Source organism: Phascolarctos cinereus, unplaced genomic scaffold (genome assembly GCF_003287225.1).
Source record: "Phascolarctos cinereus isolate Bilbo 61053 unplaced genomic scaffold, phaCin_HiC Scaffold_4;HRSCAF=312, whole genome shotgun sequence".
NCBI classification, from domain to species: domain Eukaryota; kingdom Metazoa; phylum Chordata; class Mammalia; order Diprotodontia; family Phascolarctidae; genus Phascolarctos; species Phascolarctos cinereus.
Window position 1 is genome coordinate 443,241,139 of NW_027555847.1, and position 19,434 is coordinate 443,260,572.

Sequence of the window (19,434 nt, forward strand, 5' to 3'; positions counted from 1 at the left end):
TTTAAAGCACTATGTAAGTGATCGATATTATTATAACACAATAAACAAGTGTCAAAGAATTAAGAAAAATAACTCTTGGAAAGCCTTCAAATTCAGTTTTAAAAGTTAAGAAATATCAGGAAAGGGTGAAGAAAATGCACCTCCCTTCTTCCTTTGCAGAGGTGGAGGACTACAGGTATGGAATACTGAATATCCTATTAGAAGTAGCTGATGATGTAATCAGTACTCACAGGGGTAACAGATGTACTAAAATTGGAATGATACAGAGATGATTAGCATGGCTCCTGTGGAAAGATGATACAAAACTTTCGCAAATGTCTTGTATTTGGTAAATGTCACATCTGTAGTTTTTATATCCACACTGTATGTCCTGGGGACTTGATGTCTGTAAGGATGGACTTCCATTTCTTCAAAGAGGGAATCAAACAATGCAGGAAGATTCAACTACAAAAGGCAGTAAATTGATGTTTCAACATTGTAAGGGCTTAGCCTCTCAGGACCATGAGACTCTTACCCTTGCCATGTTAGTAGAACATTTCATAACAGGCAAGGAGATGTGTGAAATAGTCATCTCTGTCTATTTCCAGGACATCATTTCAACATGGAATGCAACTACCAGTGACACTCTATTTGTATGTAACCTACTCCCCAGCACCATTAAAGAATATAAAACATACACTGACAGCATCAAAATGACAGGCATACTGAGCCCCCAAAGTCTCCTATTTTATAACCTCTGGAAAACACAATCAAACATGTCCCTTTCTGGCTGGCACCATTGTCAAAGCTGGAATGATCAGAGTGTCTTGTTCTATTGTGCTTCCTGGAACACACCTCTATCCCCAAACAACAGGAGTGGAAGAATATTTTATGTTTTAAGTATATGTTGACATAGCTTCAGTGACAGCTGAGATCAGTTAATAAATGATGCTCAACAAAAAAAAGTAGTTAATATATTAGTTGCTTCTTTTTTAAAAATCTTTGTTACAAAACATAGTTTGCTGGGTAGGGAAGGAGAGAAAGATATATTTGGAAATGAAGAACATATAAAAACAAGTATTCATTCATTTTTTTAAATGAAGGGCAAACTGAGATGTCAAAGAAAAGTATACCCCCAAACCCAAAGCTTGGGTCAGTAACAATAGTAGAAAAGGCTGACAATGCTAGAACGCTGAGAACCACAAAGGTTTTATATACAGCCTGTTCCAAAAGTCTTAGTGCAGTTTTAAGCTTTAAAGCTTAAGACTTTGGGGAGACTGAAAGGAAGAAAAGAGAGAGAAAGAAAAGAAGGACAGAGGACAGAAAAAGAGGCAGAAAAGGGGAGGGGAGAGGACAGGACATAAAGATATCACAACTTCAAAATAATACTCTCCACAAAGCCTCTAAGAGGAAGCTTCCTGACAGTGCTTTCCTTTTAATGACTTAGACTCCCTTCCACTAACCAAATTTGACTCTACAGAGCATGGTGCTAGAGGGCAGTTCTGCTGTATTTATAATTTTTACAGGAAACCAACAATTTACATTCATAATAAAAGTCTTGTTCTGTACCATCTACAAGTGACAAAAGGAAGCTGCTAGAAAAGCCACTGGAAATTCTGATGAGTCCTGTGACCGCATGGTAAATGTCGGTGTTGGGTGGTTGGATAAACAAAGAAGCCTAAATAAATTGCACAAGTGAAACAAAATACATTTGGATCATATGAGACACACAGATATCCTCAGAAAGGGAGAGGCTAAGTGGGAGGTCAAAATTCTTTAAATGTCTTGGCACCGATATAGAAGTTTACTTAGTAAGTGATGACATCAAAGAGTTAACAAGGAAATAAATAACTTCTTTATGGTCATAAAAATAAATAGAGTATGTGAATGAAAGACAGCTACTTCTGGGTATTATACTTTGGTTTCTCCCTCAGGGAAAAAAAAATTATGATGTTTTGAAAGGGAATAGGGAACAATGAGAAGCATCTTAAAAAAAAAAAGCCTCTCCCTCCCACATACCTTGCTTAACTTGTAGTAACACTGCCAAACCATGCTGTATGATATAATTTTTATTACCATACAGTGAGTTAAGCCATATGACAAGTTAGAAAGCTATTCTAATCTTAGTTTTTTAATTAATTAATTGATTTTTAGTTTTCAACATTCATTTCCATACAATTTTGAGTTCCAAATTTTTTCCCCATCTCTCCCCTCCTCTCACTCCAGGATGGCATGCAATTTGATTTGGCTCTACATATACATTGATATTGAACCTATATTCACATCAGTCATGTTGTAAAGAAGAATTAGAACCAATGGGAGGAACCACGAGAAAGAAGAAAAAAACAAAAAAGAGAGAGAGAGCAAATAATATGCTTCAATCTGCATTCGGACTCCATAGTTCTTTTTCTGGATGTGGACAGCACTTTCCTTCATGAGACTTCTGGAGATGTCCTGGATCCTTGCATTGCTGAGAAGGGCTAAGTCTCTCAAAGTTAGTCATCGCACAATGTGGCTCTTACTGTCTACAATGTTCTCCTGGCTCTGCTCACTTCACTCAGCATCAGACCATATAAGTCTTTCCATGTTTTTCTGACGTCTGTCTGTTCATCATTTCTTACAGCAAAATAGTATTCCATTACATTCATATACCACAACTTGTTCAGCCATTCCCCAACTGATAAGCATTCCCTCAATTTCCAATTCTTTGTCACCACAAAAAGAGCAGCTATAAATATTTTTGTACATGTGGGTCCTTTTCCAATTTGTATGATCTCTTTGGTATACAGCTCTAGAAGTGCTATTGCTGGGTCAAAGGGGATACACAGTTTTATAGCCTTTTAGGCATAGTTCCAAATTGCTCTCCAGAATGTTTGGATCAGTTCACAACTCCATCAACAATGCATTAGTGTTCCAATTTTCCCACATCTTCTCCAGCATTTATCATTTTCCTGTTTTGTCATGTTAGCCAATCTGATAGGTGTGGTGTGGTACCTCAGAGTCATTTTGATTTGCATTTCTCTAATCAGTGATTTAGAGCATTTTTTTATATGACTATAGATACCTTTAATTTCTTCATTTGAAAACTGCCTGTTCATATCCTTTGTTCATTTATCAACTGGCAAATGACTTGTATTCTTATAGATTTGACTCAGTTCTCTACATATTTTAGAAATGACGCCTTTATCAGATACAACGGTTGTAAAAATTCTTTCCCAGTTTTCTGCTTCCCTGCTAATCTTGGTTGCATTGATTTTGTTTGTACAAAACCTTTTTAATTTAATGTAGTCAAAATTATCCATTTTGCATTTCATAATGTCCTCTATCTCTTGTTTGGTCATAAATTCTTCTATTCTCCATAAATCTGACAGGTAAAGTACTCCTCGCTCTCCCATAGTATCAGCCTTTATATCTAAATCGTGTACCCATTTTGACTTTATTCTCGTACACAGTGTAAAATGTTGGTCTATGCCTGGTTTCTGCCATATTATTCTCCAGTTTTCCCAGAAGTTTTTGTCAAGTAGTGACTTCTTATTCCAGAAGATGGAGTCTTTGGGTTTCTCAAACAGTAGACTACTATAATCATTGACTACTGTGTCTTGTGGACCTAACCTATTCCACTAATCTACCACTCTATTTCTTAGCCAGTACCAAGTAGTCTTGATGATTGCTGCTTTATAATACAATTTAAGATCTGGTATGGCTAAGCCATACCATCCCTAGCATTTCTTTTCATTAATTCCCTTGACATTCTGGACCTTTTGTTCTTCCAGATAAATTTTGTTACTAATTTTTCTAGCTCTATAAAATAATTGTTTGGTAGTTTGACTAGTATGGCACTGACTAATCTTAATTTAAAGAAAAAAAAATCAAGGATTGTTTCTCCCAACTGAAAAGTTTTCAATACTTTTCAAATTATTTTCAATAATAATACTATTCACCTTTGCTTTTAGAAACCAATATAATAATGGTGAATGAAATTATGTTTGCTTTGCTTAGAAAACTAAGCTTGCAATTACAATTTTTGTTTATGCAATCATTCATACTCACTCAACAAACACAGCCCTGTTCAAGATCCTGGGAAAGATAAAGTTTAACTAAGAATTGGTCTCAGTCCTCATAAGCTTCTATTCTAACAGGATAAAATACAAACATAAATAACTCTAATACAAAATATGACAAGACTATTATATCACAGGTCAAAGTTCTATATCTGGTGCAAGGTGGGAATCACGGTAGGTTTCACATAGGAGGTGGGTTTTAGAGGACAGGAAGAAATTCATTAGGCAAAGAAGTGAGAAAATCATGTTGAGCATAAGATAATTTCAAACAGTTCTAAATGTGGAAGAAGTTACTCACTTAATTTTTTTTTTAACTAATATTTTTCAATCAGAAAAAATCTGCTTCCTTTCCCTCCCACTCCCTCCTGTCCTAATTGGGAAAGGAAAACAAAACCCATTACAAAGTGCACAGTCAAACAAAACAAGTTTCCTCATTGGCCATATCTCTACTCTCCACCACCCCCCGAAAAAATATTTCATTCTGAGTCTTTCATCATCTTCCTATAGGGAGGTGGGTAACATGTTTCATCATTAGTTCTCTAGAATCCTGGCTGGTCATTATGCTTATCAGAATCCCTAAGTCTTTCAAAGTTGTTTGTCTGTACAATATTGTGGTCATTGCATAAACCAGGGGTGGGGAACCTGTGGCCTCGAGGCCACATGTGGCCTTCTAGGTCCTTGGCTGTAACCTTTTGACTGAGTCCAAGTTTTACAGAACAAATCCTTTCATTGAGGAGATTCATTCTGTGAAGTCTGGAGTCAGTCAAACTACTACACTTGAGGACCTAGAGGGCCACATGTGGCCTCGAGGCCACAGGTTCCCCACCCCTGTAGTATTCCTCTTTCTCTCTGTTTTCATTGTTCTTTTAAGATCATCAAGAAATAACAGAACCACTTCCAGTCGTTTTAATTAGATTCCCTCTATGATCCCTGACTGTGGCTCCTTAGTACTTGAACTCTTTCTTTCTGGCTGCTTTTGATCATTTTTTTTGATCTGGAAACTCTGGGTTTTGACTATGATATGAAAACTCCTTCATTTGGGGGTTTCTTTCAGGAAGTCCCCAGTGGATTCTTTCTCCTTCTACTTTTCCCTCTGGTTTTAAAAGATCTGAGCAATTTTCTCTTAAATTTTCTTAAAATAGGATGTCTACATTCTTTTTTTTTTTATCATGGCTTTTGGGTTACTTAACAATTCTTAAATTTTTCCCTCAATCTATTTTCCAGGTCAGTTTTTGCTATGAGATACCTTACCTCTATGTACACAATACATAATGACTTTTTGTTTGCTCATTCTTCTATCCTTCTTCCAGCCTTTGAATTTTATATTGGGGCCAGACTCTGAACATTTCTGAAGGGAATATCTGGGCTGGTCCTGCTGCTGCTTTTTGGAGGGTTTAAGTACAGTGTTATCCCAGGATCTCTGGGACAGATAGTTCAGCTGAAGACATGGACACGTGTAGTGCTTCCAAAGTGGTCTTATCTAAGGCAAAGTCTTATACTACCCTCCTGGTCTGAGCTCTGCAAGTTCCTAACTTGGGTTTGGTTCTGAGAAACAGGTTCTGAACAATTTCATTATTCAAATTATTCAAAACTCACAAAACTAAATAAGTACAAGAGAAAATGTAAACATTAAAATTTTCAAAAAAAAATTGTTTATAGTATTTATATTTCTAAAGTTACTGAAGCTAAAAACTCTGCTAAGACTTTTGGGACACCCTATATTTAACCTACCTATCATCTCTTTTTTTCCTGAGGCAACACCACTTTCCAGTAATATTACTGACATGTTAAAAAAAAAAATAGTGAAGAGAGTAAGTCATGCCCTGGTGTCCTTTCAACACCTGAATCTAAATCTATCATTTCAAAACTTGATGTCTGAAGATGTAATCCTACTCTAATGCCTTGTGATGGTGGCTGGGTTCTTGATGGCTCTGCCACTGGAGCTCAAGATCCAGCTGGCCTTTATAGACCAAAGAGCAGCCAAGAGTGTCAGCTTTCTGAGAACCAGGGCAGCTTAGTGCAGAGAGCCTCGTTATTAGCAGGCAGGCCACAAGAGGATGAATTGTTTGGCCACAACCCAACTAACAAGAGAAAAAATAAATGGCCCTCAGTGCAGGCCCTCCCCCCACATCTTTCATCTATGTTTTGACAGAGGCAGAAATGGAAGCAGCACAGTACAACAGAAACTGAGTTGGCTTGGCCAAGATATCTGAGTTTGAATTCTGAGGAAGTCATTAAACCTCACTGAGTCTCGGTTTGATCACCTTTAAAATAAGGAGTGTAGTCTCCAGACCGCTAGCCATAGTGGGGCTGAAAGCTCAATCTAAAATATAATAGATTGCTAAGATGACCAAGTATCTCATGAAGTGGTGCTTCTTTTTGTCTTAGGTTCAGGATAAAACCAACTCTGGCAACTCTTTCATTTTCTTTTCTAAGGAGGAACCTGTGAGCCATCAAACAAGATAATATTAGTAAAGCACTTAGCACAGTGCCTGGCATATAGCCGGTGCTTAATCCCCTCCCCAATCCTTCTTTTCAAGTGTAACTCCCATGTTGCACTCTGGTTTCATTTATAGCAAGAATATTAAGATTGATAAGTGATATGATTAAATTCCTCTGCAAGTGTTTTCATGATTTTTTTTTAGGCCTTATATCAATATTACTTTAATTTTTGATATTACAAATATGGGGCGCTTGTCCAGCGAAGAAATGTACATACCACTGGAGAAACTGAATCACTTCAATCACCCTTATAAGTCTTGACATACCTACTGTAAATTAGGGGTTCTTAACCTTTATTGTGCCATAGGCACTTTTGGAAGCCTAGTAAATAGCCTACGGATTCCTTCTCAAAATAATGTTTTAAAATGCATAAAGTAAAACACATATGAAACCAATGATACTGAAATACAGTTATCAAAATATTTTTTTAAGTTCAAGGACCCCAGATTAAGAACCCTTGCAATAAATGAAATCAGAATGCAAAAGGAAGTTACACCTGAATGGAAGGATGATTAACAGACAGTACTTAGAGAAATAAAGGAAATGACATAGTTGACGTTAGCCTACATTTAAAGGTGACAAGAAATTCCACTTTATGGAATATTTAAGCATCTTGTATTTCAGAGCTCATGATAAGCATTTGTTTAAAAATACAAGGTCATCAATGTCTACAGGCAGCAAAACTCTATGAGTAACCTGATAAGACCCTCCAAATTAAACATACACATTAAGATTCTTTGACCTCAGTACAACAGTGAACAAAGGGAAGAATGGCATACTGAAAAATGTGGCTCAAGAATAACAAATACGAGCAGCCAAAGACTTGCAAAATACACAGAAGCCTCACACGTATATATTGGGAATATTTATTGAGATTGTTTTCTTTAAGAAGAGGATTGTTAGGCCCGGAAAATTTAAACAACCAATAACATTCCTCCCCATTGGATCTGGAGCTAAAGACACTGAGGCCCAGGGAAGTAAAGTAATCTGCCCAAGGGCACAGAGAGTAAGCACCAGGGTTGGCATCTGAATCTATGTTCTCTTGTTATCAATTGAGATAATATTTGTAAAGCACTTAGCACAGTGCCTGGCACATAACAGTTGTTAAATAAATGCTTGTTCCTTTCACTCCCAACCAGCAACTGTACTTTCTATTACCCCACACTGACTCCTTCCTCCACCCAAAAAGTGATCATCTCTTAACAAAGAGGAAATAACTAGTTACAGAGTCATTTCCAAACCAGCTATATGTAGAGTCAGCCCATCAACTTGTTACAGCAAAGATCAAAATCAAAGCCAAATCAGAAGATATAGGCAGAATGGACTAACCATTTCCCAAGGAAATTTAACCAATGTAAATCAATAGCAACATAGAGAAAATGAAAAGGATCAAGACATCAGCCAGTGAATACCTGATCTTGACAAGTAGAGAGAATAAGCAAGACAAAAGCAACACCAGTTAGAATATAAACTTGTCTATAAAATCTTACAGAAGTGGGCTGGCGAAGTGTATGAGCAGCACTGTCTCATCAAAGAAACAACAGAAGGAAAAACATGTCCTCAGAAAGCTTATAAAGAAACTATTAAATAGTATCATTTGGAAAGAATTTAAGGTTAAAACTGGAAAATGGCAGACAAAAAAAAGAAGCAATCTATTGAGATAGCCATAAAAAGCTGATTCTATCAGTGACAGAAAAGTCCCTATGTTTAGACTCTAACACCACAAACCTATATATGCTGTTTGAAGAAATAGAACCTGCACTAAAAAAAGCAAAGATGGGTTAAAGGCACCATCTGAAGTAGGCCAAGTATACACAGAGGGAGCTCGTGCTGAAGCTGGTTAGGTTGTAAAGTCACTGAGGAATCAATTCTCAAAATATCTTAAAGAGTGAATGATGCCAAACTCACAGGGGAGAAAAATCATGGATATTATTACTACTGGAAAAAATTGGCTAAGAAAACACCAATAATGATCAACCCATATGCCTACTTGCCCATCCCTACAAGGTGTTTTTTTTTTAAATAGAATCTTAACAGTAATTCAGGAAGGGCATCCTAGATGAAGGCCAAAGAAGGGTATCAGTAAGCTTTCCCAAATGATAATTCATACAACGGACCAAAAAGTGCAGAAAATTAAAGATCATTTATGGAGAGCTCCTAGATCAAAGAGCATAGATTAAATGAAATATAACATATACGCAATGCTTTACAAATCTTAAAAGTGCTATATAAATTCTAGCTATTGTTACTATTATTACTACTGGAAGGGACCTCAGAGAGCATCTAGTCGAACCTCCTCATTCTGCAGATGAAGAAAATGAGGTTCAAAGTTACTAAGCAACTTGTCCAAGGTCACAAGGGTAGTAAGCATCAAATATGCCACTCTGACAATTGCTGGCTGACTACAAAAAAATTGTATTCAATGGAGCAAAATGCTGCATAAGTCCTCTCCTCCAAAAAGCTGCCCTCCAAGCACATGTTAAAAATTATCCACAAGTGCTTGAAAGTTGAAGCTTGAAAGACATCAAGATAACTTTGTTAAACAACTTGCTGATTATAGACAGCAGGTCAAAAAAAAAGGGAACAGAAACACTTTTTGCTTTTGTCATTTGTATCTTTTTTTTTTTTTGGTATTTGTTTTTATCATGGAGAATGTCTGATGCATAATCCAAATGGAAGAGTGGTTCCCTGTAGGAAGCAAGATTCGCAAGACACTACAGTTTGCAGAAGACATTTTGTTTATTGTCTCAAAGCCCATAATATTGCAAAACCTCTTAAGTGAAAACCATAATTACTCAGAAGAGTTGGTCCTAACTATCCACACCAGGAAAGTCAAGTGAATGAAGACTTCCGTTATCCAGACTATGATCTGTAGTTGGATTAACACCCATTCGAGTTAGTTAGTCCATCAGTACATCTACATTGTATTGACACTGCAGATGAAGAATGAACTGGGCCAAAAATCAGACAGAGTTGGAAGAAAAGGGGTTAAATACCCTAGGGAAAACTGTGTAGCACTTTTAATGACTTCTTCCTGAAACAAAGGGCCGTTAATTTAAACACTAACACTCTTCCAGCGATGTTTTATGTCTATGAGTCATGGGATACCACTATTTCCAAAGTATTTCATTGAAAAGTCAACCAAAGGTGCAACGGAGATCTGCATGGTTGGCACAGACAGCCTATAGCATATTAACAATGAAGAAATGTGCAGGAGAAGTGAGGTAAAAGATATAATCAAGGAAATATATTACCAGAAAAGGAAATGGGCTGGTCATGTGTAGCAAGAGAGATGGAAAAACCAGTGGACAGGTCAGATGCTCCCTGTAATCACATATTCTCAGGAGGTCTATAAGAAGGGACCCAGAATGCAGATTGGATTCTCTATTCAGTACTTACATGAGAACATGGACAAGTCACACAACAGGTTAAGGTGTGGATGGGTTGAAATCTATACTTTTGGAGGGAGTATCCACAGCAAAAACAAGTGATGTAATCTCTCTGGAGATTGTTCTCAGAAAAACTTTACACAACAAATCATATACAGTAAATGTTTATAAATTTCACTTCTTAATGTAAAAATAAAATATTTCTCTTCCTTTTGTCTGGGTACATAGTTCAGACACATGAATTCAACAATAAAGGAAATTCTACCAGTGTAGATCAATAATTCATCTGCAACTTATAGCCTTAGAAAGTTGACTGGGGGCATTGGGAGGTTAAGTAAGCGGTGCAGTCACACAACTAGTATATGTTTGAGGCAAGACTTGAACCCAGATTTTCCAGACAACCCTTTCTCCCCTAAGCTATGCTGTCTTTTTATTAACTTCATAATAGTGTGTTCTTTGTGTGAACTTTCTTCAGGTACAAGTAAAATATTACAAATTATTAATAAACAGTAATAAATAGCAAACTACTAATAAAATGCTTGTCACCTTTCTGAGAAGGTAAAGAACCAAGACTTGTTTTGATTGGGCCATCAGATTTTACCAAATATCAGGATATTAAGGTTTTCCCACACAAAACACTCTGCCAATACAAGTAAACTTTGCTGCTAAAGAAGAGTTTATTGGCTGATTACAAAAATATAAGGTGTGGCTGTAAATTAATGAGGCAAAGTTATGTTTATTTATAGTTTATGGAAATCAGAAATGGTCAAAAGAAGCCAGAGCTCAAGCCTAGAGACAGCATGTTAAATCTTAAAAAGCATGAGTTGTAAGCAAAGTTAACATCTAATCAGGTACCTGCCTTACACCCCACAGCATGATGAACTCAAAGTGAATATGTGATCTGAATATTAAAGATCATACCCTAAAAAATTAGGAGAGAACAAGACCAGCTACCCAATCTAGAACAATTGGCTGGGGAAAAGTATTTGTTTCAAATATCTCTGACAAGGGTCTGATATGCCAGATAGACAGCAAATAGAAATAATTAAGACCAAAAGCTATTCTCCAATAAATAAGTGATCAGATGATAACAAACAGCACTTAAAGGTATTAAAAACTATATGAAAGACTGCTTCAAATTGCTAATAATAAGTACAAATCAAACCCATCCTGAGACTTCACCAAACAACCATAAAACCAGCTGGAAAAAAATTTTAAAGTATCAATAATCCATGTTGGAGGTCTTGTAGGAAGATTATCCCATTATGCACTGCCAGTAGAGCTGTGAATTAACCCAACTTCTGGAAAGCAATTGGCATTATGTAAAGAAAGTGATTAAAGCATTTATGCCCTTTGCCCCAAAGATGCACATATATCAAAGAGATTAACGGTAAAAAGAAGGGTCCCACATAAACCAAAATGTTTATAGCAGTATTTCTGTGGTAGCAAAGAAATGGAAACAAAACAGAAGGTCTTCCACTGAGGATGTGCTAAGCAAGTTGCAGTATATGAATGTAATGAAATACTACTATGCTGTAAGAAATTATTAATAAGATGAATATTGAGAAGCATAGGAAGATTTATATGAACTGATCCAGAGTAAAGTAAGTGAAACCAAGAAAAAAACATACAATAACTCCAACAATGTAAATGTAAAGAACAATACAATCAATAATGAATGCTTTGAAATCATTATGACCAAGCTGGGCTCCAAAGAAGAGATATGAAAAGATAATCTCCTCTGCTTCTTTGCAAAGGCAGCAGACTATGGGTGTGCAACATTATATATAATGCCAGACTTTTTCAATGTGTTGTTAGTTTTCTTTAACTTTTTTTTCTTTTTTCTTCTTTGTTATAAGGCTAGGGAAATGGGGAAGGATACATTGGGAAATGTAGGTCATGTGAAAACAAAAGATATCAATCAATAAATTTATTTTAAAAACCGAATTAGTAGCTAATTAATTAGAAATTTGTAAGGTAAAATGCTAAGATCCAGATAGCCATGCTAATGCTTCTGAATCCTGACAGTAGGATGAAGTCTTCTTTGAACCCCAATTTCCTTATATGTAGAATGGTGATACTAATAACCTATGATGCTTACCTCACAGAAGTGTCATGAGTTTCAAATGAGATACTCAATATTGCAAGCATTGGTCCAGCAATTCTGAAAGGGAATTTGTAACGGTTCCAAAAAAGTAACAAAAACATTCACACTCTCTGACATTGGTAGGTATACTCAAGAAAGTCAAAGACAGAAAGAAGGGTCCCATATACACCAAAATATTCATAGTAGCACTTTTTGGGGAGATAGCAAAGTAGATACCTATTGACTGGGCAAAAACCAACATATTTTGGAACATAAATGAAATGAAATATTACTGCATTATAAGAAATTATAAACATGAAGAATTCAGATGAAAGCAAGGAAAGCCCTATACTCAGTGATACAATGAAGTGAAGAGAACAAGGAAAATATTATATATACCGAGTATGACAATGTAAACAAAAAGGAAAAAAAGTGAACACTGAAGCATAATGACCAAGCTCTGGAGTAGTGGTAAGAAAACATACCTCTTCCCCCTCTTTACAGTGGGGCACCATGGGAGTGGAATATTATATCTACTATAATGAATGATGGACTGATTAGTTTTGCTGCATTGCTTTCTTCCATATTTCTTTTTCATCTTTGTTATAAAGGCTAGCAAGAATTATATTCTGAAATGATGGTGATTTAAAAATGAAAAATCAATAAAGTAAGATTTTTAAAAACTTAAATGTGCTATGTAAATGGCTTTTTTGTTTTTCTTTAAAGAGCAGACCACAATTTACAGGAGAAAAAATATTTTTAAAAGGAAAGGTATTCAGAACCACTCATGATCATGAGTAGATGTTAATATACAATGACTTCCATAGAACTAAAAGGAAATAAGGAAAATTTATCTTTGGTTCATGGTACCAGTTCTATCTTGCCTGGATTGTACTCCAGTTAATTTATTTTCATTTGGACAGATTCTATATGTGTCATACAACTTTTCCGCCTTTTTCTAATCAATTTCAGCACTATAAGCATTTGCTACTACAAACTAAAGCAATCTTTCTTGTCACATATACACATCCCCAACTGGAGGTCTGGAAAAAATAAAACTATTAAATTAAATTAAATTAAATTTTAATTTAATTTAATTTAATTTAAAACTATTAAATTTAAAACTATTAAAATTAATAAATAATGCATATATACATACACACACACATATACACACACATATATCTATATACACATAATTATAGTAAAAGGAGTAATTGTCAGAACTTTCTGGAAGGTAGGAAATATATCCCTGAAAGATTATGACATAATTTCATCAATATTTCTAATTGAATGAACCTGGATTTCAAGTTATACTTGTAAAGGTATAATGAATGTGTAGTACAGGAGAATTCACACTTTTCTAAGAGATGGAACTTCATTTTTGATAGCACATATTTAATTTGCAGTGGTTACAGTGTCTTACTATACCTTAACGCCTGTGTTAACTATGGATAAGACCAGCCCTAAACAAAACAAAAATCAGGTTTGGTTTTGGTGTCCTCTTTCTCCTCTCTTTAGATACTCTAGTAAGGACTTTTAAGCTGCCCTAGTTCCTCCTGTGACACAGGAAAACAAACTAGCTCATGTTAACATATTACCCCTTCTATGAACATCTGCATTGTATTTTTTTATAGACTGCCCAATAAAAGGTAGCACTTTAAGTTTTACTGATATCTTTTTCAGTCAAGCATTTTTCAACATAATATCTATCCATCCCTAAAATGAACCTTTTCATGTAATAAAGAAAAAGTATTAGGCTAAACCAAACACAGCAACCATGTCTGACCACATGTGTAACATTCCCCACTCACTGCCTTCCACCTCTCTACTGAGAAGAGTTAAGTGTGATTCATCATCTGTCCTCTAGCACCAAGACTAGTCAATCTGAGTTTGGCAGCTATTAAGCATTGAATAAGCATATATACATATGTTATATTTCACCTCATGGCTCAGGTTAGAGCAAAGACTCAGGCTTGAGGATTTATAGGAAACTGGTACTTTGGAAGCTATTATAAGCATGAGACTTACTAATAAGAGATGCAGCAAGCAGGCAAAATCAAAGCATACACACACACACACACACACACACACACACACACACACACTCTCTCTCTCTCTCTCTCTCTCTCTCTCTCTCTCTCTCTCTCTCCAGTAATACAAAGATTAAGCCACACACACAGAGCCAGAGTCACTCACTTAAGAAAAAGAGATGTGTATGGTATCAAAGATTTGAGTGACAGTACACAGTAGGAGTAGGGTCTGAGGAAGTTTTGTACTTTAAATATGGATTTGGTAGAGAATAGGTTAATCAATGCCAGATATGGGAAGGAGTATTGCTAAATAAGACCCAGATGTGGTGGAGAAATTCCCAGGGTTACTTACTGATACCAGATATGGGTTTCCTAAGGAGGGCCAGAAATTGGGTGAGGGTTTGAGTTGGTATTTGGGGACCCTTGGGTCTTCCGCCACAGCTGCTTCTGTAGGCCAGTTGCTACTGTCCAGTTAGGAGCTATGATCATTTCCATGTTTGTCACAGGGTCAGAATGAGTCAGGACATGAATATGTGTGTGTGTGTGTGTGTGTGTTTATTTTATATATATGTATGTGTGTGTGTACATATATATTTATATATATTATATATATGTATATATATAATATATATATATATATATATATATATTTATATTTATACCAGCATTAGTTTGTTCCAGAGATAGATGAGGCAAAGATTTTTTTTTCCCACACTCAACGTTTTTCTTCTATTCCAGGTAAATTTTTTTTCTTCTTTTATGATGGCCTCTTTTTATTGTTTGGTTATAAATTCCCATCCCCCAATCTAAGCTGGAAACAGTGATTGTCCTCAAATGTTGTGTATGTATATAGGCTTTTACATTTAAGTCACTAATCTATTTGGCATTTACTATGATATATGGTATAAAATACTGATTTAAACTTTTTTTATTTTTATTCAATTTTTCCAACAGAGTTTACCTAACACTGGGCTACTGTGCTCCTCTGCTTGTGCCTTTTTTTGTATCCCTACACTTAGCACAGTGTCTAGTACATATTAAGAACTTAGTGAAGGCTTGCTGACTGACTGCCTATCCAGTGTCAAGACACTATTAGGAGACACCCTATTTTCCAGAGCTAAGGCCCAGCAAGCAAGCAGTGGCCTGAGCTTGGCATAACAACAATCCTTTGCTCTCACCCTCTGGATGATCTCAGCCACAGCAAAATCCCAGGATTATTTCACATAATTATTGTATTGCTTTGACCAGCACCAGGTGCTCCCTGAGCCTGGACAAGTACCTGCAGTCTGGTCATGAAGACCTGCTATGAATCAAACTTGTCTCATTATTGCTGTTATCCCTCGTTGTCAGGGCTACAAGCTCCCTGTGCAGCCATTGGATTAAGTATTGAAATCTGCCCAAACTAAGGCATGGTCTCCCACTGTGGGTGAGGGGGCCTAGAGCATGAGTCTAACTTCCCTCCATGCTTGCCAGCTATTTCCCTCACTGTTGAAAATAAACTTCTGTCTTAGTCTCTGCACAGTTGCTCCTGCCTGCTCTGTCCATTCAGCTCCAGCCTTCGCAAGCCAAGAGGTTTGGTTCAGCTGACACTAGTCTGATCTATTTTTGTATTTTTTTAACCTATAGATAGCTTTTATCTAACTGCTTTATAGTATAGTTTAAAATCTGATAATATTAGGTCCCTTTCATTCCTTTTATTATTATTATTTCTTTTGTGATCCTAGTAATTTTGTTCTTCCTAACATACTTTATTATTTTATCTAGTTCCATAAAGTAACCCCTAGAAAATTTGATTGTTACTAAGTCTATGAACTAATTTAAGTAGTATCATCATTTTATTATATTGACCCAGATTAACAATGAACAATAAATATTCTCAATTACTTACGTCTTCCTTAATTTTTATAAAGAATATTTTGTAGCTTTACTTATACAAGTCCTGCACATGTCTTGTTAGGGTAAATCCTAAATGTTTTAAATTGTGCATTTTGTATTATTTTGAATGGAATTTCTCTAAATTTTCCTCTAAATTTTTGTAAACACTGCATAGTGATGCTGAAGATTTTTGTATATTTATTTTTGCATCCTGCTACTTTACTGAAGTTATTAACCATAACTCATCGTCCAGAGTTTTCTAAAGCATTATGTCCTCTAAAATAGGAATAACTTTGTCTTCTCCTTGCCAATGTTTATGCCTTTAAGTTTCTGGAGAGGGTGCTACCTAACCCAAAAGTAAGAATACTGGAATTTAAGGCCCCTTGGCACCTGGGTTGGGCAAGAAACTCTTCTTAGTTACCCATCAAGTCATAGCAAATAGGTAAATACCCTCTCTATATCAGCCCTGAATATATATTCAGATGTCTTACCTCTGCTGCATATTTCCTTCCATCTACTGCATGCTCAGAGCCCTGATCATCAGTGGAGCCCCAATGAAGATGAAATTGTCGTAGCCTGTAGGTTCCAGTGAGGGGACCTCCTCTCAGAACTAAAAACCAATAAAATTTGAATTGTTAACAAGAAACAGCTCTTTGTAATCTTGAAGATCAACGATTTAAAAGACTATAGAGTCCACATAGTAACTTTTTAGAAAACAAGAAGGAATGTTTTTCCCTGTTTAAATACAATGAAAGCCAAAACGGGCAGAGGAATTAAAAATCAGAATCAGAAATCAGGAATCCTCCAGCCTGAACTAAGTCATCCTCTCTGAGCTTTAGTTTAGTCCTCTAAAAATGACGCTGTAAGGTCAGATCTCTCCTCTCTCACTGAGATAGAAGGCTTCCAAAGCATTTCTTCCCTCCATCTAATACTCTGACGGAAACACATCAGTACGAAAGATTCACAGTCATGGCAAAATTCCCTCTTCAAAAAAATTAACTTTGCTACTGGATAGTTTCTGGTCCCCTTGGGGAAAAGACAGAGAACCAGAGAACTTCAGGACCCCAGAAGAATGCTGTCATCTCGCTCAGCCTCCACATTCTACAGATGCTAAAGCCAGGGCAATAAGATGCACACAAAGGAGATACACAAAAGCTTCAAAGGTTGAAGGCAGTCTTAATTGGTCTCCTCACAATTCCTCTATCTTGAGCAGACTTAAAAGGAAATGAGAGTAATGAAGATGGAAGAGATGGAAGTAGCATAAGCACTATTGAGCCCCTGTCAAAAACCATTTGTATCAGTCTGATTGTGAGAGAGAAAGGTGGCAAAGAATTCAGCTAAAACCATCCTCCCTTTAGAGTGTAAACAGGATGTCACAAGGAATCAAATACAATGTGCCTTACATGACAATGGAGAAATGTTAACAGAAGTATCCGGCTTAAAGAAGAATCAAAGAGTAGAAATCTTATTTTTCACCTGAGACATTTTCTTCTTTGCGCTTCATGCGGGAAGGCAGAAATGCACAGTGACTGCTGTACAGATCTACTTGTTCTAAGTCACTTTTCCCTTGCTCAACAGGACTCTGTGTTTCAAGTTTACTATTTGTGACTAACAAATGTTGACCTTAAAAACTCCTGTCAATTAAAATAGCTCATACTTATAGACCACGGTTTGAGAATATTTAATCACAGTGTTGAGAAGAGGCCAAGTGGCAAGGGCTCCTTTTGGATTCATTCTTTCAGATGTCTTTACGATAAAGAAGACATCAATCTCCCAGAACCTCAGTAGAGGAAGACAAAAGAAAAACTGAAAATAAATAGCTCTTAACCTTATATATTAGAAAAGAGGACTCCATTCTCTTTCACTCTTTTAAAAACAGTTTCTACAACACAAATCTAAGATAAAAATCCAAGTATGCTTCTGGAACTTTTAAAAAAACACTTTTGAAGGCCAGGTATAGGGCAAGTGATTTAAAAGACACATTTTCCTAAATGAAATCAGTCTATCTAAATAGAGTGCTTCACAAAATAAAGCTGTCAATTACTAAGGGGCAATGAAACACTTCACGGAAAGCAATCAACAGTGATATTGTCTCTTTGTTTCTTCCTGTTGTATAATGAGACCTGAGCTGAACCATAAAACCATTCACCGGCAGATGAAAAGCAGATTACAGAGTTTAAATAATAATTGTAGAATGAACCTTGAAAAAAGGAGAGGACGAGCTGGTCTAGGAGAATGGAAAGTGGCAGAACAAAAACACATTCCCGAAGTGAGTCAAGTTCAGAATCCTGAGGCAGAATGCGCACTACTTGGTGACAGAACAAAAGCTGCCTTAGAAGGCCACCTGACTGAGCCTTGGGTTTTAGGCCAGATATGCAATGTGGTGCTAAGAGCAACAAGGGTGCAGCTATGAAGAACATGACTCTGAGGTAGAGCCGTCCTTCAGAACAAATAAAAAGAGAAAAAAAAGACAAGAGCAAGACTTGAGCTCCTTAATATCTGGCTAAAAGAAATAACAAAATAAAGCAAGGCAGTTATGAGAAAAAAATTAAGAAAAGCCACAGTCATTCATTCAATCAACATTTACTGAACCTAAGGCATTGTCCTAGGCTGTCCTCAAGGAGCTCACAATCCACAAAGGAGGTCATATGTACATAAATAAGTATGTAATAAAAGGACCAGGATACCTTTCAGGATTGAAGGAAAAATGACAAAATAACAATGGAGGCCTGCACAAGGAAAAGTGGTTCAAAGGAGAACTGTAAAAAAAAAAAACGCATCGACAGCACACATCATCAATGCGGAAAAACAAACTCCAGCTCCCCCCTTACTGGAACTCTATCCAGGACAGTAGTATAAGTCAAGGAGGGAAAACAGATCCTTTCAGAAAGGTAGCCCATCAGAGAAGTTAAGGGGTCTCTAACCCATGGATTTGGACATAGATCCTCTCTGTATCCTTTAGTTTGTAAATTAAAATGTTATATATTTTGAAGCCTTGTAAGCCTGAGCACTTATAAGGGGAGCTGGTGGCTGCCTTTAGGGGAGTCCCAGATACTGAAGTTTCTAGGTTATACCTGAGTGGGGACAATAAGTCAGGTAATCTGCATAGTCTGCTGGTAAACATACAGTCATAGCACTTTAGAACTGGAAGAGATGAAGGAGATCATATAGTCTTCTCCCCTTACTTTACAGACGAGAAAACTGAGGCCTGGTGAGGTTAAATGACTACACCAACTCCTGGAAAAGAAGTTAGGTTCTTTGACACTCATTTTGCTGCTGGCTTCACTCCACTCCCACTGCCTCGCCAATAGCACTGCATTCTGATGACATATCACAGTAACCACCTTGTTTTCAATGTTCTCAAGCTCAGGCTTAGAAGAAAGCTTGAAAATCCCTAAGAGTATTCTTATTTGGATCAGGGGGTGAAAAGAACTACCTTTTGTGAGCCAAAAGAGTCTTTTTTAATACTACAGTAAACAGGAATCTTCCTCTAAAACTTTCTCATATCC

The 19,434-nt window shown here is 36.5% G+C and overlaps 1 protein-coding gene and 1 non-coding gene across 3 annotated transcripts in view; one reads left to right on the forward strand and one right to left on the reverse strand.

Annotated features, from left to right (window-relative positions):
* The window catches only part of CA13 (carbonic anhydrase 13), a 49,569-nt gene that overhangs the window by 18,090 nt on the left and 12,045 nt on the right, over window positions 1-19,434 (reverse strand). The window contains exon 3 of one of the 2 annotated variants that reach the window (XM_020995754.2): window positions 16,417-16,535. The exons of the other annotated variant lie outside the window; for it this stretch is intronic. Within the exon in view, the coding sequence (XP_020851413.1) occupies window positions 16,417-16,535 (119 nt within the window). The remainder of the gene's footprint in view (window positions 1-16,416; window positions 16,536-19,434) is intronic. 2 annotated transcript variants of the gene reach the window in all.
* On the forward strand, window positions 221-329 carry LOC144457276 (U6 spliceosomal RNA). The gene has a single exon (XR_013486597.1). It is a non-coding gene; the product is annotated as a U6 spliceosomal RNA (small nuclear RNA).